Below are 20,474 nucleotides of genomic sequence, written 5' to 3' on the forward strand. Positions count from 1 at the left end.
GTAAGTGGGGTACTTTGACAGTGATCATTTCTCTTTGCAGACTTTTCCCGGTGGTACTTGAGCAAGGCCGCAGAGAGGCAGTCAGGCACGCAGGCTCGCTCGCTGTCGCTGTTGGTGGCGAGCACATCATTGTTTTCTACTGCGGCTCATCGGGTCCCACCACTGACGCCACGGGACCCACGCCCCTGGTCGGGACCAGACGCGAGACTAGGTCAAATTCTTGCCCTGCCCTGCCCTGCTCCCCTCTCTCTGCTACGCTTGCCGCCTCAGAGCAGCAGCCAACCCTCGCGTGACTTCCGAGATTAAAATTTCCAGCTCAGCTTAGGCGCTGTCCTTATTCTGTTCTCGTCAGAGCTTTTACGACCGGAGGTGGTAAAAAAAAACGTTTTCACCGCATGCATAAAAGCTGCAGCGTTAGTATTAATTAACGGGAGGATTAAGAGCTTGCTTGCAGTGACAGGACGGATATGCGTCTGGTATATATGCTGATGACGGGGGCAACACGTGTTTTTCTCGTCAGTTCTTCTGCCACTCGGATAGCTTGTGTTTCCGTAAAACTCTGATTGCTTTAGTCAGTGGTTGGCTGAGATCATGAAGTGAAATGTAATGGAATGGTTCAGATGGTTCTAAAAGCCGAGATGATTCATGTGTTTGGTTTTTAGAACATGTAAAAATGGAATGGAACCATATGTTTCCTAAAAAGGAATATTTTCTCAATATGCCTAACCATCTCATTTCTCAAAAATGTAAGAATGAATTGGTTGCAAGTGAAACCATTGATTTAAGTGTTTGGTTCTTAGAATATAGAAAATGAAACCGTTTCATGACATTACATTCTTATAAAAACAATATCGTTCCGTTCCATTCCACCACGCTCTCGAACCGAACACTGCCTTAGTTAACTACTCGTAAGCAGCAGCAGGCAGCAGCAAGCACTTCTCTTTTGCACGAAGTGACTGGCTGACTGGCGAAAGGCGGGCGGGCTAGGCAAGCGGAAGGCAAAGGTAGTTTTTGCTTTAGTCAGTGAGGAATCTGAGCTTTATCTTATATCGCTCGCTCGCTCCGCTGAGGTTAAAGAGAACACACCAATGATGATGACACTGGCTACACTCTCTAGCTAGTCTCTACGCATGTAGGAGTATTATATCCAAAGTGCATGTGTTGAGGTGAAAGTGGCGCTTAAAGGCTCTCCAAGATAACACGAAAAATCTTCAGAATAATCATGCGGATCAGATCAAAATGCTAGTACTAGTATGACTGATTACTCGATAATGCATTTTTCTTCTAAAGGTCTCTCTGGCTTGGCATAGTAAAAAAGAAAGAAGTAAAGAAAGGACAGGGTCCTTTACCCCACGCCCATGTGATGCTTTGGAGCAGGTGAGGAGAAACAAAGGGTGGAGATTCTCCATGCTATTGTAGTAGGCGACCGTGGATGCATGGTTCCAAGGCTCCATGGTCACGTACTCGATCCAATCAAAAACTTTGATGGATGGATGGTTTCTCTTCGCTTGAATGGTGTGGTTTTGAGTTGTATATAAGCTCCTTTGAACGGATGGCGTTGCTGAATTAGATTAGGCTTCATAAATGGTTCTTGGCCGAAGTTTTTCAACGAAGTAGTAATGATCGTTTATGTCCTAGATTAGGGTGTGGGATACGGCCTAGAGCCAAGTAAACAAATGGGGGATAGCGTAGTGTTTCTTGTCTAATTGTATTGCATCTAAACATAGGTCTAACTAAAACTACTCCTAGTAGTAAGTAAATTTGCTTAGTGGGGTGGCTAATCGCGAAGTTTCAAGCTCCAAGTAGGCTGCATTTTTTTTCCTTGCCCCCTGTGCCAGCCCTAGTCTTTCTTCCAAAACAGACGCACGCACGGAGCCAGAGATCAGAGAAATAGACATACCATTTATGTTGTCCAACTGGGCAAATCAAGAAAAAAAAACTTTGCTCTCGTACTCCTCCATGGTCATGACAATTGAACAAGTGCTACTAATCTAATCTAATATCTAATTAAATTAGTAGAAATTGTACGATCCAGATTTTACAAAAGTTATCGAAGGGTTCAGGTTTGTCCATCTAGATTTTGCAAAAATCCATCGTTAGATTTGTTCACAAGTACAATCCAACCCGACCAAACAGATCAATCCGGCCAGCATGGAAATCCAACGGAACCATCGTTGTATAAAGCAATCCAAATCAGCAAAGGCTTCGGTTGTCCCCAAATTAATGATGGCTGGAAGATGAGCGTTACAGTACTACAGAAGAAAGAGAAGCCGGCGACGGGCGCCACGCGCAACACCTCTGCGCGGAGCCTGACGTTCAAAGTCTGCGATCTCCTCGAAGGATCAATCCGAGCTCACGATCGGGCGTGGGTCGGTCGCCGCGGCGGAGAGTGGTGTCGCTTCTTCGCGAGATCGGTTTTGACAGGAGGTGCAGGCGGAGTTCCCGAGGGTGATGGACGACCCACGTAAGGGCCCCATCAGAGGTCCATGGCGGCGGCGACGGGGGCGCGGGCGCGTCACGCTAATGCGGGCGGGTGGAACCAGCAGAGATGTAGGAGATGGAGCAGTCCACCGCGATGGAGGTCGACCAAGGTAAGCCCTCTTGAGTTCCTGAACTTGGTCGGGGATTTGGTGGCGGACCGGCGGCAGGTTTACACACTACAGGAAGCAAAGGCTTCGGTTTCTGATTAGTGCGTGCACAAGGGATGGATGGAGTCCTGGATGGATAGGGTGCCACACGATAGGGTTCTGTGGTTCAGATTTTTTAAAAGTTTTTATTTTGCAAAAACAAAACCTAAAAAAAAAACTTTAACATAAAGGTCCAGATTTATTGAAACCAGTAAATCTAATATGTCTCATCGGTACGGAGAAATTAATAACAGCAAATCGAAACAAATCGGCAATTTTTCAAAATAAAAAAAAAATCTGTAAGAACATAACATAGAGGTTTATTACGTAGTACTTCCTTCCTCCCATATCAAGTGTCGAAATATTACATGTATGTAGACATATTTTAGTATATATATATACTTATTTTTAGACAAATTTGAGTCAAATATGGAACGGAGGGAGTACTATAAACCAAATCCCATCGAAGTAACGGCGCTATGGAGATAACATAAAGGTTTGTTACGTGGTATAGACCAAATCTCATCGGTTTGTACGTGCAAACAAAAAACTCCGCATAATAAGAAGTTAACGTCGCTACAAAGAAAAAATTATAAGAAGTTAATGTCGGTACGGAGATATGGAAATTGATTTCGGATAGGTACCAAGTAGAAAAAAAATCAGAAATACAAACAAATTTGATGTGATCGGCATGGAGCAATCTACATCTGCCGACGGGTAGCAGCACCCTCGCATGAAAACGCCAGCTGAAATCTAATCTACCATAGGCACAACAATTCCACAACCACGACCGCAATCGAATACCTAAAGTCAAACAAACTCTCTCCGCTCGCCGTCAAAAGCAGCAAAAACACCAGAAAAAACACAATGGAATAAAGGAGATTTCGTGTGGAACATCAGCTAAAAGAGAATCTGAAAAATTATACAGACACAGATTGGGCTGGATAAAAAAATGCTTATTGCATCATCAATATCGAAATAATAATTTATATGATTAAAAAGTCTATATGTGATGTTTAAAAGAGCACTTTTTAAATGATAAAAAGAATTGCCATGCAAATAATGCAGACACTGGTAATAAAATACGACTCTCATAGTAAAACATGTAATGACTACCTAATTTATAATATAATCGATGTGATATGAACTTAAACCAATCTAATCACCCAGACCATCCAGTCTTATCATTCAGAAAATTAATATCACCAAAAAGTAAATATAAAAAACAAATATTCCAGACTCATTAAACAAGTCTAAAATGCATGCAAATATAATACACTTAAACTTCATGCAAAATTAATTTATTAAAAATACTTATAAAATTATTTCATTATACAAGTCTAGCCGCGCAATATGCGAGGGTCACCCTGCTAGTTTTTTTTCCCTATTGCAAGTACTCTACTTTTTTTTTCGAGGGAGTTTACAGGGCTCCACTTTTTTTTTGAGAGAGTAGTGATTTTTTCGACAAGAAATTAATAATAATGATTTAATAGTAGCACAAGGTTTCCGTATTTTTCATTTGATCGATCGATCGTACGCCCGGTTTGCCTATCAAACTACCACCAGCAAATCGCGCCGATCTTACGGCCCCGAGCAGCTTAACTCTAGGAACGTCTCCCCGTAGAAACGTATTGGATCCGTTAGAGCTGAAGCAAAAGCAAAAACCGCCGTGAGTCACTGTACCCAAACAGAACACCCTGCACCGATCGAAGCACCGTACCGTGCACATCGCCAGCCGGTGCCAGGAACCCAGGGCAGGAGTCAGGAGTGCATGTTTTGGCTTGGCACGCCCGCCGGTCTGCAGGTCACGTCTTGCACGCTTTGTGTTTCTGACCCTGAGAGCCCCGGCCCCCAGATGATAGCCGGTTCCATGTTCCTCCTCCGCGCCGGCCGGTCGAGAAGGCCTCCAAAAAAAGAACCAAACCAAACATGCCAATCAAATTGCAAAAATTAGATAGGACATGCAAGGCAGAAGCCGTCGAATTTCCAAGGTAATCCCGTGCAACGTTTTGGTTTCCGATCACAAGGAGACGTCCGTGCACAATTTTTTTTTTGCCTGGCAGGTCATCCAGATCACACGGGTGAGGTGGCTGTACGTCCTGGGTAGCTAGCTGTCCGACGTGTCGAGCGTAATGGCGACGCGATGTGCTCTGCCGTGCAGATTCAGCCGCTGCCCCGTTGCATTCGACCGGAAACACACACTGTCTGGAGTGTGGATCGACGTTGGAGTCGTGGGCTAACACAACGGGACCATTCTTGTTAGTAGCAGTAGCAGCACTGCTTGATTGAATCATTTGAATGTGGTCTCGGGAGTGGGTGTTATTGAATGGCCGATCCCCGCAGATCCCAGCCCCACCGGCCCCGGGCGGGCCAACAACGGGGCGGCAGTAGTAGTTCGTTCGTTGTACCGGCCCATGCACAACACATGCCACCCCCTGCTCTGTTCATCCGTCGTCAACATGCTGTCCTGCTCTTCAATTCGATCGCGTCAGATATATATATTCCGCCAACGCCAAGGTGATGTCGATGCTAACCGCTCGCTGCTCATCTCATCAGTTTTTGAATCTCGAAAAGCTCTTGTTGATTTGGGCCCGTTTGGAACCCAGGGATTTCCCCGGTTCCAAATTTCGTGGAATTCCTGGCGGGATTAAGAGTTGGAAGGAACCACAGCAAATTTACAGAATTCTTGGCCAGAAAACAGATTCAGCTCCCCGGAGGTACACTATACAAGGAACGGAGGAGAAAGCGGACATGACTACGTGAGGGGCTAACAACTACTGTACAAGGCTGAAGTGAGCCATGTCAAGATCTAGAGGCACCAAAACTGCCATGAAATGGACCATGGCATGGCAACAGCATGGACTGACTAATCTACTAACATCTACGGCATGGCTCATCACACCCAGGAACTCCGGCAAAACCAGTGTCGGCAGAAGATGTACACAGAGGCTCAATTGCAAGCATCAGGCAGGTATTATAGCCATGTCAGCTGGCTTAGAGAGCTCATGACTCTTGAATCTCAGGGTGTCCTTACCTTTCTCTAGAGCACGAATCCTGAAAATGAACAAACAGAGTTTTGACACTTCAGCCATGGACCAGATGCCCCCTTCTACTTGCGAAATTGGAATAGCACGTTGAAATCATTTGGGAAATTTGGAATACAATTTGCATGTACAGGAGAAACAAATTACCTTCCTTTGCAGACTGAAATCTTTGTTTGCGGAATATGAGACGGGGTGCTCCCCACTGCATGGAGATTGCTCACTGTTCATTCCTGGGGAGAAACCATACATTTCCCTAGGTTTTCCTGGGGTAGAAAAGTACGGCGTTGACCTTCCACTTGCCCATTGTTTGCCATCACTAGCATAAGGCGAGCAGTCAGATGTCAGGTAGTAAGAACTGAGATGCTCCTGCCTGCATATGGTAGGTGTCTCATGCTGATTTTTTAGAACAGACATGGTGCTGAAACCTTGTTGGAAAAAGTAACTAGATGGAGAAGACTGTGATTGTGGACTAGGAAATGACATGAATGGTGGAAGTCTTCCATGGGGTGGAAAGGATGGCGATGTAGGAACATCAGGGCTCTGACTAGGCAAAGGGCAGCCTTCAATAGTTAAGCCTTGTTTAGCAGCCAACTTAAGAATCTGTTTCTGGTTTAACCCTGTTCCATAGAGAATGTTCCATAGACTCCTTAGAGATTCCCTCTGATTATGTATTACTTGATCCCGCATAGCCATCTCAATTTGAAGCTCAGCATTAGTCATTCCCTAGGGGATACATTATACGTAAGCGACTTGAGTGATATCATATGCTGTTAGGTAGTAATAAAAAATCAGAGGACTACTCACGAGAAGTCTATATTGGCTGAGAATGTGCAGGTAAGTCCTGTTGCCGTTGTTACTGGTAGCTTCCTCAATCATATCTTGGAGCTGACGCCTGCGACTCTCATTCAGTTCAATATCCTATAGGGCAAACATAGCTATGTAAGTTTGCTTCAAGGCAGTAGAAAAGAAAACATTTCACCTATACCTTTCTGTAGCCAGCACCAGCTTCATCATTGTCACGGATGTTATCAAGAATAACTTGCCTCCTTGATGTTAAGGCTTGAAAAACTGTATAATCCTTCTCATTCACCTGAAGACAAAAGCATCAGTATAATATACGTAGAGTGGAATTTCTCGTATATCTGTTGCAACAACAGATGTAGGAAAGAGGTGCTACAGTCTTTTTTGGATGAGCTCTCATCAAATTGACGAGTCTGGATATCAACCTGCGGTCTCGCAATCGCCCCATCAAGATGCTGGAGCTCCATCCGGTTACGCTTGTTGGTTTCTTCGATCTCAAATAGTGCTTTCTGCAAATTTATGCGTTCCTGAACATTCTCACCAGTTTCCTGACTCAAGATATTTAACCAAGACAGCTCATTATCTGCAGCCTTTTCAGTAGGTTTCACACTTAACTGATGCTCCTTGTCAGCCAATTCTTTTTTCAACTGAGAAACCTCAACCTGCAAATGAAGATGCAATACATTTTAGTATTTTACCATGCTGAACAATTAAATTAGGTAGGACTGTAGAAGTTTATTTGTTTCCTCATCAAAGCAGACCTGGAGATTCTCAATCATCCTCTGATAGTCTTCAACATGAGTGTCAAGTGTTCCAATATTTTTCTACACAGGAGAAAGAACAAAAATCAGAATAGTAGAACTGGTTACTATAAATATATGATTCAGGAACAGCTATTTGTTCTGTGGAACCGAAAGAAATGAACCCTTACATGGACATGTGTTTTTATTTCCTTGGCACGATCCGCGTACTTGAGTGTATTGGTAGTGTGATGATACTGGTCATCAGCTGGCGATACTGTAGCAATCATGACAGTTCGAGAATTACCAGAGAGACCATCCTTCAGAATTCGAGTTAATTTACTGCAAATAGCCGCTGTCATATATCTATTATGGACAAAATTGGTTCCAGATAGTAGAATCTACGCTTCGATTACCTGTTACGATATGGAACATATGCAAGACCTTTCTTATTTTGCTTGCCAAGGGCATTAATGCAATTTGCTAGCGCTAGGAGTGACCGGTTAATATTGGCTCCATCTCTGAGCTTTTGGCCAAAGTTGTTCGTTTCAGAAGCCCTCTCACTGCCCACAGAATGTTACTTTAAAGCTCACTTCTCCTGAGAGGGTAAGTAAAAACAGCAGTACAAAAAATATATTAAATACCTGCCAGCGAGATCAACCAAGGCAAGCTTTCCACGAAGAACTTGACTACCATATTGTCCTTTCTGCTTTCGTCTTACAGTAATCTCCAGTACAGCGTGCGAACTTGAGAAAGAGGGGAAACAGGTAATTCCAACGTGAGAATAATAATATTAAAAAAGCCAGGCACCACACCCGATTGTAACTGTCTTCATAGACTCACAATCTCAACAAGTTATCAGATAAAGAGATATTAAGTACTCCTTTATAGAAGTTTGCTAAGTTTTACTACGCAAGACACACGATTCCTTTAACCAGGTGAATAAGTAAGGAAAGCATGGACTTATAGAATGAACACAGAAAAAAATTACCGTGAAGAAGTTGAATTTGCTTCCGTGCTGTCTGTCTTGCGTCTGCTGTTGCCTATGTTCAGGAGTTCAAGAATCTTATCTGCTGAGTGAACCTAGCAAAATAAGAGTCCAGTATCATTTGAGAAAAAGAAAAAAAAGGCAGCCCTGTGCACGAAGCTCCCGCTTTGCGCGGGGTCCGGGGAAGGGTCAGACCACCTTGGGGTCTCTGTACACAAGAAAGTCCAGTATCTTTTGAGAACAAAACCAAATAAAATTTGCATCACAAAAATTTCTAGCAGAGGCTATTCCAACAAATTATTTAAATGATATGGCAGCTTGAAAGCACAGCAAGCATATCTAATCAGTTTTCTTTCTCCATCAACTTACTGACTATACAAACACTACATCTCTTCCAAAATAGACGTAATCCCAAAAATTGTGGGATCAAATTAAAAATAATACCATTAGATTTTTCCTGTAAAATATCCATTTTCATATTAAAAAACCACGGGCAAAATTGCATCTCGGAGACTCTGTTCATGTCTAAAATGACATAATTTTGGAACAACATTATGTGCACAAAAAATATAGAAACGTTAGGATTGCCCAAAAATGTGAAAAGAGAAGAAAAAAGAAAGATTTGTAAACCTTAATTCTTCTTAAGCCAGCAACTATTATTCCATGCTCAGGATCCTCTCGAAGCTCCAGGTGACCTGAGGATTTCTCAAGCAAATCATAAATAACCTGGAATCCAGAAAACCGACTGTTTCACAATAGTTTATATACAGTATATATAATAACAGAAGGACTGGTATCTTAATATTATAACATAATATACTGCACATTACCTCATTGTATACTTCCAGATATGAACATGAGACTTCAAATGTATCTGAACTGTCATCCTTTTTTATTTGATCAAAGATTGTGCGAAAGCTAAGAACCATAAGACCAGGATCATTATGGCTTCCGACCATGGTATAAGTTTTGCCGCTGTACAATCAGACAACAGAATATATAAATATACATATGGAACTTCAGATTGTAGCTTAGTATCCAGGTGTAACAACAACACATTTATGATAACAGGATAATGTGGACAAATAGTATATCAGTTCTTCACCATGGATGTTTCAGAAAATCAGTAATGTCATAATTTTCATATTATGCTGTAACAAGGAAAGAAACAAAACAGACTCACATAACAACTGGGAGCAGACAGAATGACCAGTTTCAATTTTAGCATTTGAACAATCATTAAACAAGATTGGCAATTGATTAAGAGTAAAGTGAATACAATACAGGGTTGCCAAGAGTTTAATCTCTTATTAACCGTAAACCACATCAATAATTATGAGGTAGGTGGAGTAGGTATAGTATGCCCCAAAAAAATTCCTGAATTTTGTAGAGAAAATTGGCAAATATAATAAGTTAATTCAACAGGCATATTAAAAGAAGCAATTGGATACCACGTGGCAAATGTGGTTAGCAATTAAAAATGCAATAAAAAAAGAAGCAATTGGATAGTGCGTTAACAATTTTCTGAAAAAAATTAAGAATCTGAAATGTGAACCATATTTAATGACAGCAATCTATGAGATCCTTCAAAACAGTGGGCATGGGTCAATACATATTTGACAACAGCAAAAACAAGAAGCCTGCTTGCCAATACAAACTATTCCAAGTGAATGCATACCTTCCAGTAGAACCATAAGCAAAGACCGTAACATTAAGGCCTTGAACTACACCCAAAATTGTGGAAGATATATTCTTATACACATCCTGTACAATGAATGATCTTATCAAAATAGAATCTTAAACTGTGACAATGTAAAATGTGAAGTGCAAGAACAAAGCATCTGTTCGCCAGCAATGAGCTGACTAGCAGAAGTTTACGTGACTTTACAGGAGCACTTTCATATATCTTAAATACATATACATCCATACTGTTCTCATCTTTCAGTTTCCATATATGGTTCGGTAATAGTACCCCCATGTTTGGAAAACTCTAAATATCAAGACATAACCTATTAGCCTCCAAAAGAACCTTAACAGATTGTAGAGTTTGTATACAGATACATTCTAGACAACTGGACTTGTTGGGTTGTATTGGAGCGAAAAACTCACAAATAATGTATAAAGAAACTAGATGTAGAAAGGGGCAATAAATACATATATTAGTATTGATTGGTCAAACCTATTATATTATCAACAAATGGCTACAAGAAAAGAAGCATGCACACTGCTCTGAAAGGCTAAAAACTTCTAAATTAATAGTAAATAAAAATTTATCCTGTTTAAATTTTGGGCCTTGATTATGACAGTCCAGATTAGCCAGATGCATTTGGAACTACTATAATTGTATAGAAAATAATACACCTGTATATTTTCTGACAAGTACAACTGTATTTGCAAATAAAACCACATGTGCATCTGAACGTGCAGGAAATTCAACTAGTTATATACTCCCTCCGTTCCATAATTCTTGTCGAAATATTACATGTATCTAGACACTTTTTAGTAATAGATACATCAATTTTTGGAAGAACTATGGAACGGAGGGAGTACATTTTATATATGACTCATTAACCGGTGCAACATTGGTTCAGTCATAAAACTTCGCTTGTTTACCGTTTTGTGTAAAGTTTTCTACAAGAATGATTCTCGCAAGGCCCAGCACATAAGTAGGACTATGCAACACTTATTTCCACACACTGTAAAATTTATGTTACTCTTGCTAAAAACAGATATAATTTAATATTACTAGCAAAAAGCCCCGTGCGTTGCTACGAAAAAACAAATGTGACGTACCGCGCCCATCTCCTGGACAGTGGTGGCATATTCGTAATTTTGGCAAAGTGACGTACCGCAGCGACGCCCGTACCATCACCACCGTTTCGAATTTAATATAATGGTATAGATACTCCCTCCATCCCAAAATAAGTGTCGTAATTTTGTCTAGATATGCATGTACGTAGACATGTTTCATTGTGTAAATTCGCTCATTTGAAAGAAAAAAATGCAACACTTATTTTGGGACGGAGGAAGTATGAAATAAAATCCTAATGGTTAGATATTGTTGTCAGGCCTGTTGGGCTTTACGAGTCAATACCAGCGCTTTGTATGTTGTGATAAGCTGCTAGGGACTTGTGTCAGTCTGTTTTGTTGGGTACACGCTTGCTGGAACATCGTGATTTGCAGATGGTTTTGCATGAAGCTCAAGTCAGCCCAGCTCATAATTAGGACTAGTATGACATATCACTATCTAATACATTCCAGCAATTTGGTACTCCCATAATCTCTCTGTTGTAGTAGACAACAATAGTCCCCGAAAAATCTCAAAACAGATGAAGTACTAAATAGCCTACGGATGTTTCAAATTTTAACACAAAAGGAACAGATACTACAGGGGTTATGTGATGGCTGTAGAGTGGACAGTGAAATACTATCAGAGAGAGCAAATGATTGCCCAGCTAGTTGCAGCTATCAGTTTACATGGCAAGTGACGAGGATAAAGTATACATGCCTCCAACCTCCAGCCTGGAGCTCTGACAAAAAAAAAATTGGGTTTTGGAAATTAATGGAAAAATTAATCAACTTAAGTACAGTCCTTTCCCTGAACCAGACATATGTGTGTTAGGTAACATACCTAACAGATACATCCAAGTGTTTGCTTTGCTCCAGAGTGAGCAACACTCGAGCATTGGCCTTTTATACATGCTAATAGTATTGTTACAATTTACAGCTATCCAAGCAGGAGAAACTACTGGCTTTAGCAATTAATAGTCCAAGGAAGTTGGTTGTGGTTTGGCTTTTTGGAGTTTAGTTTCCTAATGTGCAAGGCAGAACAGTTTCAGGAACTTCCAAGCTGCGATGCAGATTCCAAACACATACTATAATCAGCATAAGAGCCGGTATCGAAAACAAGCAAAGAAATTCCCGATTAGAGCAGCACAAGCTAATAGGCTCTATGAGCCTGCGTACCGTATTGGAGCATCCAGGCGCATACACGTGATCAAAGCTATATCTTCTCTCCTTGGTCCGGTTTTGGATGAGGTCCAGGTAGCCCTTGGAGAGATCAGGGTCCAACACAGCTACATTCTGGAGAAACATACAAGCACCACATTAGTAGCACTTCTGCTACCATTACCATCCATGGCAAAATTCTATCCACCCATCACACGAACTGCTAGGCCATACGCCAAAGCAAACCAAGCATTTACCTTGTCATCAATGACTTGTATGATATGCCGCGAGCGCCGACGCTCGCTGTCGGTGAGTGGCCTGCACTTGACAGCCACCTGCAAATAAAAAAGGGATGCAGAATTAAACACGCAGAAATGGAGTAAGCAACGGAACAAAACCGCAATCAGATTGCAACGAATTAGCCCGGTTCAGTGCGAATATGATGTACCTGCAGCGTGGCCGTCTGCCTGGAAGCGGGAGCTCGGATGCTCGGCATTGCCACGGGAACCTTCGCCCCCAGCAGCACCCCTCCCAGAAGATGCGATTCTAAAATCTACCAGAACCCAACGCGACCGCGGCAACAACAACGCTTCGGAACCACGCGACACGAAGGCGGCGAAAAGGCGAGGCGCATCCCCACCAGCACCAAACCAGCAGCTAGCGACGGCTGAGAAAGGGCGCCGCGAAAAGGCGCTCGCTACTGCTGCTCCTGCTGCTGCAGTACTGGCTGCCCCCCACCACCACCAAACAGGCAAACACCGAGCCGCCGCCGCCCAAAAAAACGCACGCCTCGACGAATGCCGGATCAGAAAAATGCCACCGGAGCCCCAGACTCCCTCCACCGAACCGCGATCCCGCAGGGAGAGCCGTCGAGTAACCGCCGCAGAAGGAAGCCCGAAGCCGGGAGAAGCTCCCGAACTCGGGGCCAAGGAGGGACAATAATAGTTCCCCTCTATTAAGATACAAAAAAAAATGGCAGCGCGCGTCGAGCGTGTGTGTGTACGAGCCGGTGGGTGGCACGACGGGGAGGAGAGGAGAGGAGAGCGGTGGTACGAAGAAGATTCAGGGGAGGGGTTGGAACTTGGAGGAGGAGGAGGAAGGAAGGAGGTGGAGGTGGTGGTTTAATGGAGGGGAGAAATAATTAATTGGCGGCAGCTGGAGAAGGCGACACGGAACGGAAGGGGAGAGGTGGGGGGCGGCCCCTCCTCCAGGTGGGCCCCTTCCCCCGCCCAACGGTCCGTTCGCTTTGCGCCTCCGGTACACGGAGCCCGTCCGTACCTGCGTACTACCCTGCTGTCCTCCTGTCCTGCACATCTCCGCGTCACGGACACACGCGGACACGGGCACGCAGCTAGCGTTTGCTTGCCAGGTCTCGCCTACTCTCGTGCTAACGGAAATTGGACGCTAGTACCAGTAGTACTGCCTGCCTATCGCGCACACAAGCTCAGAAACCCATCGGCGTGCTTCGGTGACCGACCAGTAGGAGGACGACGGATGGTGCATGCCCAGCCCAACATGCATTCTACGTATTTTAGTTAACCTCTGTAAAGAGAATCAGAGCAGGTACCTCCTATAAATCGTCGGCTTCAACCGGCGCCCGCTGAGTAGGAAGCGGTTCAGGACGTCGACTTAATTTTTAGGCCGCACCGGTTACTTTTTAAATTTAAAGAAATGGGCTGGATGGATTTTTCAGTGCCGACATCTTCATTTAGCGTTTGAGAGGTCTTTAGAGGGATGGTTGGAGATGCTCTTACTCAACTTGCAAAATTATAGGTTCAGAAGTAGCAATTTCTCGATTGATCGAGAGATAATTGCTCCCTGCCAAAATATGTTGGACCTATATATAATATTGTGTTCCGGTGTAGGTCAGCCCATGATGGGGAAAAAAAATGGATGCTAGTTAACCTCTAGTACTATGACCAAGCTTGCGAAAATATCGTTATTCTCTCGATCGGCTCTAAAACACTTGCGTTGCCTTCTATAGGACATTGACACGGTATTGACCGTAGTAACGCTCCCGTAAAGCAAGAACCAATTAGCAAGTCGTATACTCAAAATTAACTGTAGCGTGAATGCCATTTAAACGGTTTTAAAAGCAGCAGTAACGTATACTCAAGCAAAGCAAATTAAGTTCACGACTTCACCAGGGCCGTGCGACGATGGCGATCATGCGCGTACGTAAACGCGTGTTAAAAATGCATATCAAAATGTAAGCATATCGAACCACTAAAACCATCTTGATATGTCTAAAACCAAACACAGACCGTGTTGAATATACTATCTGTAATGAAAGGGTTTTATCTCCAAATGATCTCCGCATCACAGAAAATGATGTCAATCTCGGCCATCATGTCGATTTCTTTTTCTTCAACCATGCACCAGCAGCTAGTCCTACCGGTGTACCACGTAGGGCAGCGAACGGAGCAGTTTTCTTGCTTGGTTGATTTCATGGACCAAAAGTGCTACTTAGTCAGAGAAATATTGGTGAACCTGTCGCCATTTCGACAACGAAGGAACACTGATTTAAAAATAAAATTTGGTTCTCTAACGTTTGTACAGGACTTGTGGCTTTGATGCGCAAGCTGACTCTATCCTCTGGATGCATGGAGCAACTAATAATTGAGATTTGATCCCATCAGGAACTCTATTCGTTTTCAATTTTATATTGATTTTTCCTTCCTGCGTCACTCCCTCCAAATGTGTATGTCGCACCTAACACGATTGAACAAAGCGCGATTTTCCAGTGAAATTGGCAGTACAACTGTATTCAGCTGAGATCGAGACTGATCGAGGATGTCCCAGGCTCCCGGCGCGCCTTCTGAATTTGAAATCCAGGGATTTGAAATGTCTGTGAAGAAAAAAAATGAATTTCCCACCTAGAAACTGGACCCGGTGTTACGTTTGTGTTTGGGGTCTTGGAGGCATCAAACCAAAACAATTTACTAGTAGTATCTGACACGGGATTCAAAAGTCAAATGTGCGTGGAGGCAGAACACCGAAACGAACGCCAATGCACTGATCTGCCACGTTTCGAACTGAACTCGCGGAATTCCAATATTGTCTGGACAATTAATGGTCTCAGCTACAAAATGCATGCTATTTATGTTCAGATTTCGGAGCTTTTGAACGCCATCGAACAATCATTCTCGGAACGAAATTCGAAAGTCAAATGAGCAGTGAGCCAACAACGAGATGACTAGCACGGCGCGCGCGAACCATGCCGTCCCGGAAGCTCAATAACAATCCACCCACTCAGCATACCACCATTTATTGTGTACCGAGACTCCCATATCTGTTTGTGGCGAAATATAAGTGTATTTTTTCTTTTATTTTCTCAGAGTCCATACTAGCCTGATTATACCATGTCGCATCTTTCTACGGAGTAGAAAAAGAAAAGAAAAGAGAGGACATATACGTGCTGTATAGAAAAGAGAGGATATATACACGTGCACAAAGCACAGCGGGACGCGTGACAGTTGCTTTGGGATTCGTGTACTTGGACTCTCTTTCCCTGTCTTGTTGCGAACTCACAGCTCTACTCGTCGTCGCTCGTGTGTGCGTGCACGCGCGCAAGTACGGTCGGTCGGGACCGGAGCATGGCCCCAGCGAGCGAGCGAGCGGAAACAATAATCACGGGGAGGCCACCAGACCAGAGGTGGCAAAGGTGGTTGACACCGCTTTGGCGCCACCCCACACGATCCCGGCCAAAAGAAGCAAGAACCGGGGGGGGGGTGGGGGGGGGACAATGAGATCATTGGGCTAATCAAGCCCCGGTCGCATCTAAAGAAAAATAGAAGGCCGGTCGTATCATAAACCGGTGGAATGAATCCAGCCGCGGTGCATAAAATAACCAGAACTACACTGTTTTTTTTATCTCAGCTCATGTCGCTGACGCGAGTAACGGATGTTTCCGTGCTTGTTCATTTGCTGGTTTGGAGTGTGCCGCTCCTTCTTTCCTGATGGCCTCGGGCCGTGCCGAGAGGTCCGGTTGTTTCGCGAACACGTGACCTGAACATTCTTCGGGTCATTCAGAATGACTCATTCTTCAGGTAAACACTTTGGACTCAGTGACAACTGACAACTGCTGCCTAGTGGCACCTGAGAATGGGCCGAGATTAGCAGACGGGCTGAACTGTCAAGCCCGTCCCTGCCGTGTGAGATCCGTCGCCTGGCCTAGTCGTTGTGCATGCTCAGCTCAGGCCCAGTCAGCACCGCACGCGGAAGCAGATCGAGGGGACAAGAGGGGTTCCCAGCCGGGTTAAACAATGGAGCAAACTTTGCAATATGGGGATTCGGAGATGCTGCGTCCGTACGCCCACCGCCTAGCCAAGATCACATCTGGATCGCGCACCAATATTAATGCGTTACGTATCCGGGCCGGGGAGCCACCGAGCCACTACGATGAGTTGGCCGCCGTATGCGCGCGCATGCATGCATGCGATCTCGTACGAACGTGGCAGCTGTGATGTGCGCTGTGGCGATGGATCACGAGCCTTGATAGGAGAGTTTGCTAGCTGGAGACATTGCCTGTTCATTTTGTTACGACCGCCGCCTGCCGCCCACTGTCGTTTTAATCGCCGCCGGCTGTCCTAGCCGTCGGTGGTAATAAGAGCATTTGACAAGGCGTGGCCTTCAAGCGAGGCGAAGCGCGCGTGACACTCGGCACGGACAGACGGACCGATAAACGAGGATGGCTGTACGGCGCGCAGTGCTGCTACGAAACATGTTATAGCTAAAGAGGAACCGTGAAGAGGAAACCAGGGTCCTCAAACACCCTGCATTTGCGACTCGACGGAGGAGACTCGACAGGGCATTTCCAGATTTCGGCGAGTAGCCCAAGAAGCTGAGACCCTGGCTCAACACTGATAGAATCAATCCTTTCCGCACCTTGAGCAGCAAGCACAGTACATGATCAGTGATTTTGTTTGTCTACAACCTTCCTCCGTAGTTAAATATGAAGAGGAATCATATCCACCTGCGCATGCTCATACAGAGTCTAAAGCAGCCGGGAGCTGATCTAAATGTGTATCTACAGCTAGTGGAGGATGAACTCAAATAACTTTGGGATCATGGCAGAGTGGTTTGGGATGCAAACATGAGAAAGTACTTCACGCTGAGAGCAGCGCTGCTGACGTGCGTTCATGACTATCCCGCGGATAGAAATATGTCATGCCAGGTAACACATGGCTACAAGGACTGTACAAAGTGCGAGGAAAACACGACATCTCAGAGGTTGTCCGCTTCAACCAAAATTGTTTACATGGGCCGCCGAAAGTGGTTGGCTGCAAAAAAACCCTTGGAGGAATGACAAAGATAGTTGCAATTGGAAGACAGGGCACGGGACAAAGCCGAAGAAGAAGTCTGGCGGAAATCTTAGTAATTGTGAACGATCTGGAAGTTGTTTCCGGAAAGATTGTTGCAAGAGAATGTCAAAAACTTTGCGGTAAGGATTCCCGTGCTTTTGTTTTCAGCATTATGACACTCATCCATGTGTACTCACATTGGTTCTGTCTTATGATCATAGGAAAGAGTCCACAAATGGGAGGTGAATAAAGCAAAGTCATACTGCTCCGTCGACTCCGTGTAGAGCAAGAGGTGGGAGTCGGCTGTCACAGCCGACTTGCAAAAGGCTGAGCACACGGGCCGTGTATTTTGGAAAGGCGAAGGGGCGACCTAGGATGATTATTTTCCGCCTGCTTCGAAGCAAAGCAAGGGCCAGAAAAGGAAGGCCATTGATGATGAAATAATAGAATAAGATAAGGCGGAAGCACGAGTGAAGGCGTTAGCAGAGGCAAATTTGGTGGGAAGAGATGTTGCAGTGCATGTCGTACATCATTTGCTATCGGCCATCGCCATCGCCAAAGAGCACCCCACCCTTCAAGGCTTAATTGCGCAAGGAATGGACGGTCTGAGAAACCTCCTTCCTCCTCTTCCCCCACCTATGGCTCTGCTGAAGAGCAGCGCCGTCTCTAACACACGTTTGGATGAAGAGGACAACTATACCCCAGGTTATAGCCCGGCTCGAAGCGTGGACATCCCCGCTAGCCAACCAGATCCAAGCGAGGACATCCGGGATAACGATCCGGATCCGAACGATGACATTCCGGTAAGCATACTTTTCGTACTCTTTTCATTCCTTACCTTAATCAAGCACTTATGCACATGGCTTCGGTTGTTATGCGCAGGCCCCGGTGGAGTGCCTTCTTCACGTACAAATGCCTGGGAAGCCTATAGGGGATCGAACAAGAAACCCTGATCAGCGTGCGTGCGGGCGTTGCATATCGATCTGACACGTGATTTTGTGCAACCAACTAAGCAAGGTGACATGCAGTGTGAGGTCTGTAATAAAACTGTCCGAAAACTGTACCAACTTGAAGGTCTGAAGCTGAGCTAGAAGCTGATACCCAACTGAGGGTCCCAGAATTGTACCAACTGAAGGTCCGAAGCTAAGCTAACTGAAGGTCCAGGTCTATGATGCATTTTAGCAAGCGCGATTCTGCAGAAATATGAAACGAAACTACACCCCACCACCCTAAATACCGTAGTAATGCCTAAAGAAGAGAAATAGTGTCAAACCTGAAGATTGTGTTTTCTGTACTGAAATGGAATCTATTCAGCATTTATTCTTTGATTGTGTAGTTGCCAAGCAAATCTGGAGCTTCATCTCTGATTTGTTTGGCAAGTCCCTGGGCTGTGACTTATTGTCTGTTTCAAGCTGTTGGGTAGCCAATAAGTAACTAGCGGTTTTAAATTCCATTTGTGTTGCTGCTTTATGGGGCCTATGGAAATTTCGCAATAGTACGATTTTTAATCATCACCCCTGGTCTGACATTAAACAGGTTTGGTGGAATGGAGACTACTCTTCAAGGATCACATGTTAGAACAGGTGGATCGCTACTGCTCTCTAACTTCGGCTCGTTTAGCGTCTCCAGACCTGCTGGCCTGGCGAACCTGATGGCACCCGGGACACCTGAACTGGATGACAACTTGACAGGCTGCTGCTCTAAGCTATCCATCTCCCCTGTCCCGGTGCACTTGGAGCTGCCCAACGACGCTGTTGCGGCGGCTCGCCTACGCACCAAGGTCCAGAACGTGGTCGAGGCATTCGCCAAGTGATTTGCCTGTAGTTTTATGAGTTGTTGAGTTATCCGGACTGTGGAACTCTTTTATTTTGCTGTTCTGAGACTTTGAGACTGGTTGCTGTAATCGATACTCTGTCCTGGTTCCATTCATGAAATGGAACCGGGGGGCGTTTTTCGCTCGAAAAAAAATACTGTAGTAATGCACAATATGCATAGCATCAGTAGTTCAGCCTGATCCAATCCAAGCGAAGCAGCCGTTTGCTGTCTCCAGCGCGCTATATACGGAAGGGGTGTACTTACCGGACGTCCATGATGCCAAGGGACCAGACCGGAGATGTCGATGTAGCATCTGCTCCATACTCCTGTCAGCGTGGCGGAGCAATTGGCGACATTTAGAATGATTAAGTACCTAGCTAGACATACTGTTTGTTTGGTGGATGACACCAACGAACCGAGCGTGCAGACGTACACACGCATGCAAAAACGACGTAATGCACGTGTGTGTAGGTATCTGCTGCTGCTTGAGACTGGTCCATGACAGCGCCGGCTCACGCCGTCGACGCAAATAAAATTGGGGATCCAGGCCGGAGGAGTAGTGCGGATTTTCTTTCTTTCTTTTGGCTCCCAAATTCAATGATCCATTTATTTTACTCCCTCTGTTCAACAAAAAATGTTTCAAGTTTGTCAAATTTTGGATGCATCTTGACATGACTTAGTGTATAGATGCATTCAAATGTATGTCAAAGTTTAAACAAACCTTATGAGTCGGCAATTGTGTTCATCTTGTACGGGTATTTATACATGTACATAGAGAGGTTACCACAACGGGCGTAGTCCAAGCCAGTGGAGATCGTGGGGGCGAGCTCAGTCAAAATGTTATCGCTAACACACACCCCATGGTCTGGACATCGCCGGAAGTGGACTGGCGAGTGCCAAGGCAGAAGGCCTAATCGGCGTATGTGGCGTATGTGCAGGCACTGATGTCCAGAACTCAAACAAACTTAAAGAAATTTGACTTATCACCAAGTTAGAATTTTTTATATTTAAGAACCGAGGAGTAAGTCACATCTTTGGTCCAGAAAGTAAGTATCTCCCCGCTATAGATACGTAGGACTTTTGTCAGTAAAAGAATAATCGAAAACTTATCTAAGTAGCCTTTTTTATATAGAGATCACCTAAGCCATTGATTAAGGTTCATATATGATCTATCTGAAAGAAAAAAAAAACTTCCTGGCTTGCGATCT

At 44.5% G+C, this 20,474-nt stretch overlaps 1 protein-coding gene and 2 long non-coding RNA genes across 3 annotated transcripts; 2 read left to right on the top strand and 1 right to left on the bottom strand.

Annotated features, from left to right (window-relative positions):
• The first annotated feature begins 2,438 nt into the window (after window positions 1–2,438).
• LOC112270156 lies at window positions 2,439–5,499 on the top strand. The gene is made up of 2 exons (XR_002962530.1): window positions 2,439–4,618; window positions 4,691–5,499. It is a non-coding gene; the product is annotated as an uncharacterized LOC112270156 (long non-coding RNA).
• On the bottom strand, window positions 5,253–13,273 carry LOC100820841 (kinesin-like protein KIN-8B). Its single transcript, XM_003558658.4, has 16 exons — window positions 12,597–13,273; window positions 12,406–12,483; window positions 12,167–12,283; window positions 9,879–9,964; window positions 9,031–9,175; window positions 8,831–8,926; window positions 8,204–8,295; window positions 7,857–7,958; window positions 7,629–7,775; window positions 7,404–7,554; window positions 7,234–7,296; window positions 6,898–7,134; window positions 6,657–6,761; window positions 6,476–6,589; window positions 5,819–6,394; window positions 5,253–5,681 (listed from the first exon to the last, which is right to left on the bottom strand). Exons 1-16 carry the CDS (start codon window positions 12,642–12,644, stop codon window positions 5,658–5,660), a joined length of 2,181 nt encoding a protein of 726 aa, XP_003558706.1. The 5' UTR covers window positions 12,645–13,273; the 3' UTR covers window positions 5,253–5,657.
• Window positions 13,274–17,914: 4,641 nt separating this feature from the next.
• Window positions 17,915–18,780, top strand: LOC112270155. Its single transcript, XR_002962528.1, has 2 exons — window positions 17,915–18,254; window positions 18,334–18,780. It is a non-coding gene; the product is annotated as an uncharacterized LOC112270155 (long non-coding RNA).
• The last annotated feature ends 1,694 nt before the right edge of the window (window positions 18,781–20,474 follow it).

This window comes from Brachypodium distachyon, chromosome 1 (genome assembly GCF_000005505.3).
Source record: "Brachypodium distachyon strain Bd21 chromosome 1, Brachypodium_distachyon_v3.0, whole genome shotgun sequence".
NCBI lineage: Eukaryota > Viridiplantae > Streptophyta > Magnoliopsida > Poales > Poaceae > Brachypodium > Brachypodium distachyon.

What these genes read in the sequence shown, in the direction of transcription:
- LOC100820841 (XM_003558658.4), bottom strand. Translation starts at nt 12,644, where the DNA reads ATGCCGAGCATCCGAGCTCCCGCTTCCAGGCAGACGGCCACGCTGCAG. An exon ending in CGCCTGGATGCTCCAATACG is followed by an intron (nt 9,965 to 12,166) that starts GTACGCAGGCTC and finishes TTCATTGTACAG; the next exon opens with GATGTGTATAAGAATATATC. An exon ending in TATGTTCCATATCGTAACAG is followed by an intron (nt 7,555 to 7,628) that starts GTAATCGAAGCG and finishes GGCTATTTGCAG; the next exon opens with TAAATTAACTCGAATTCTGA.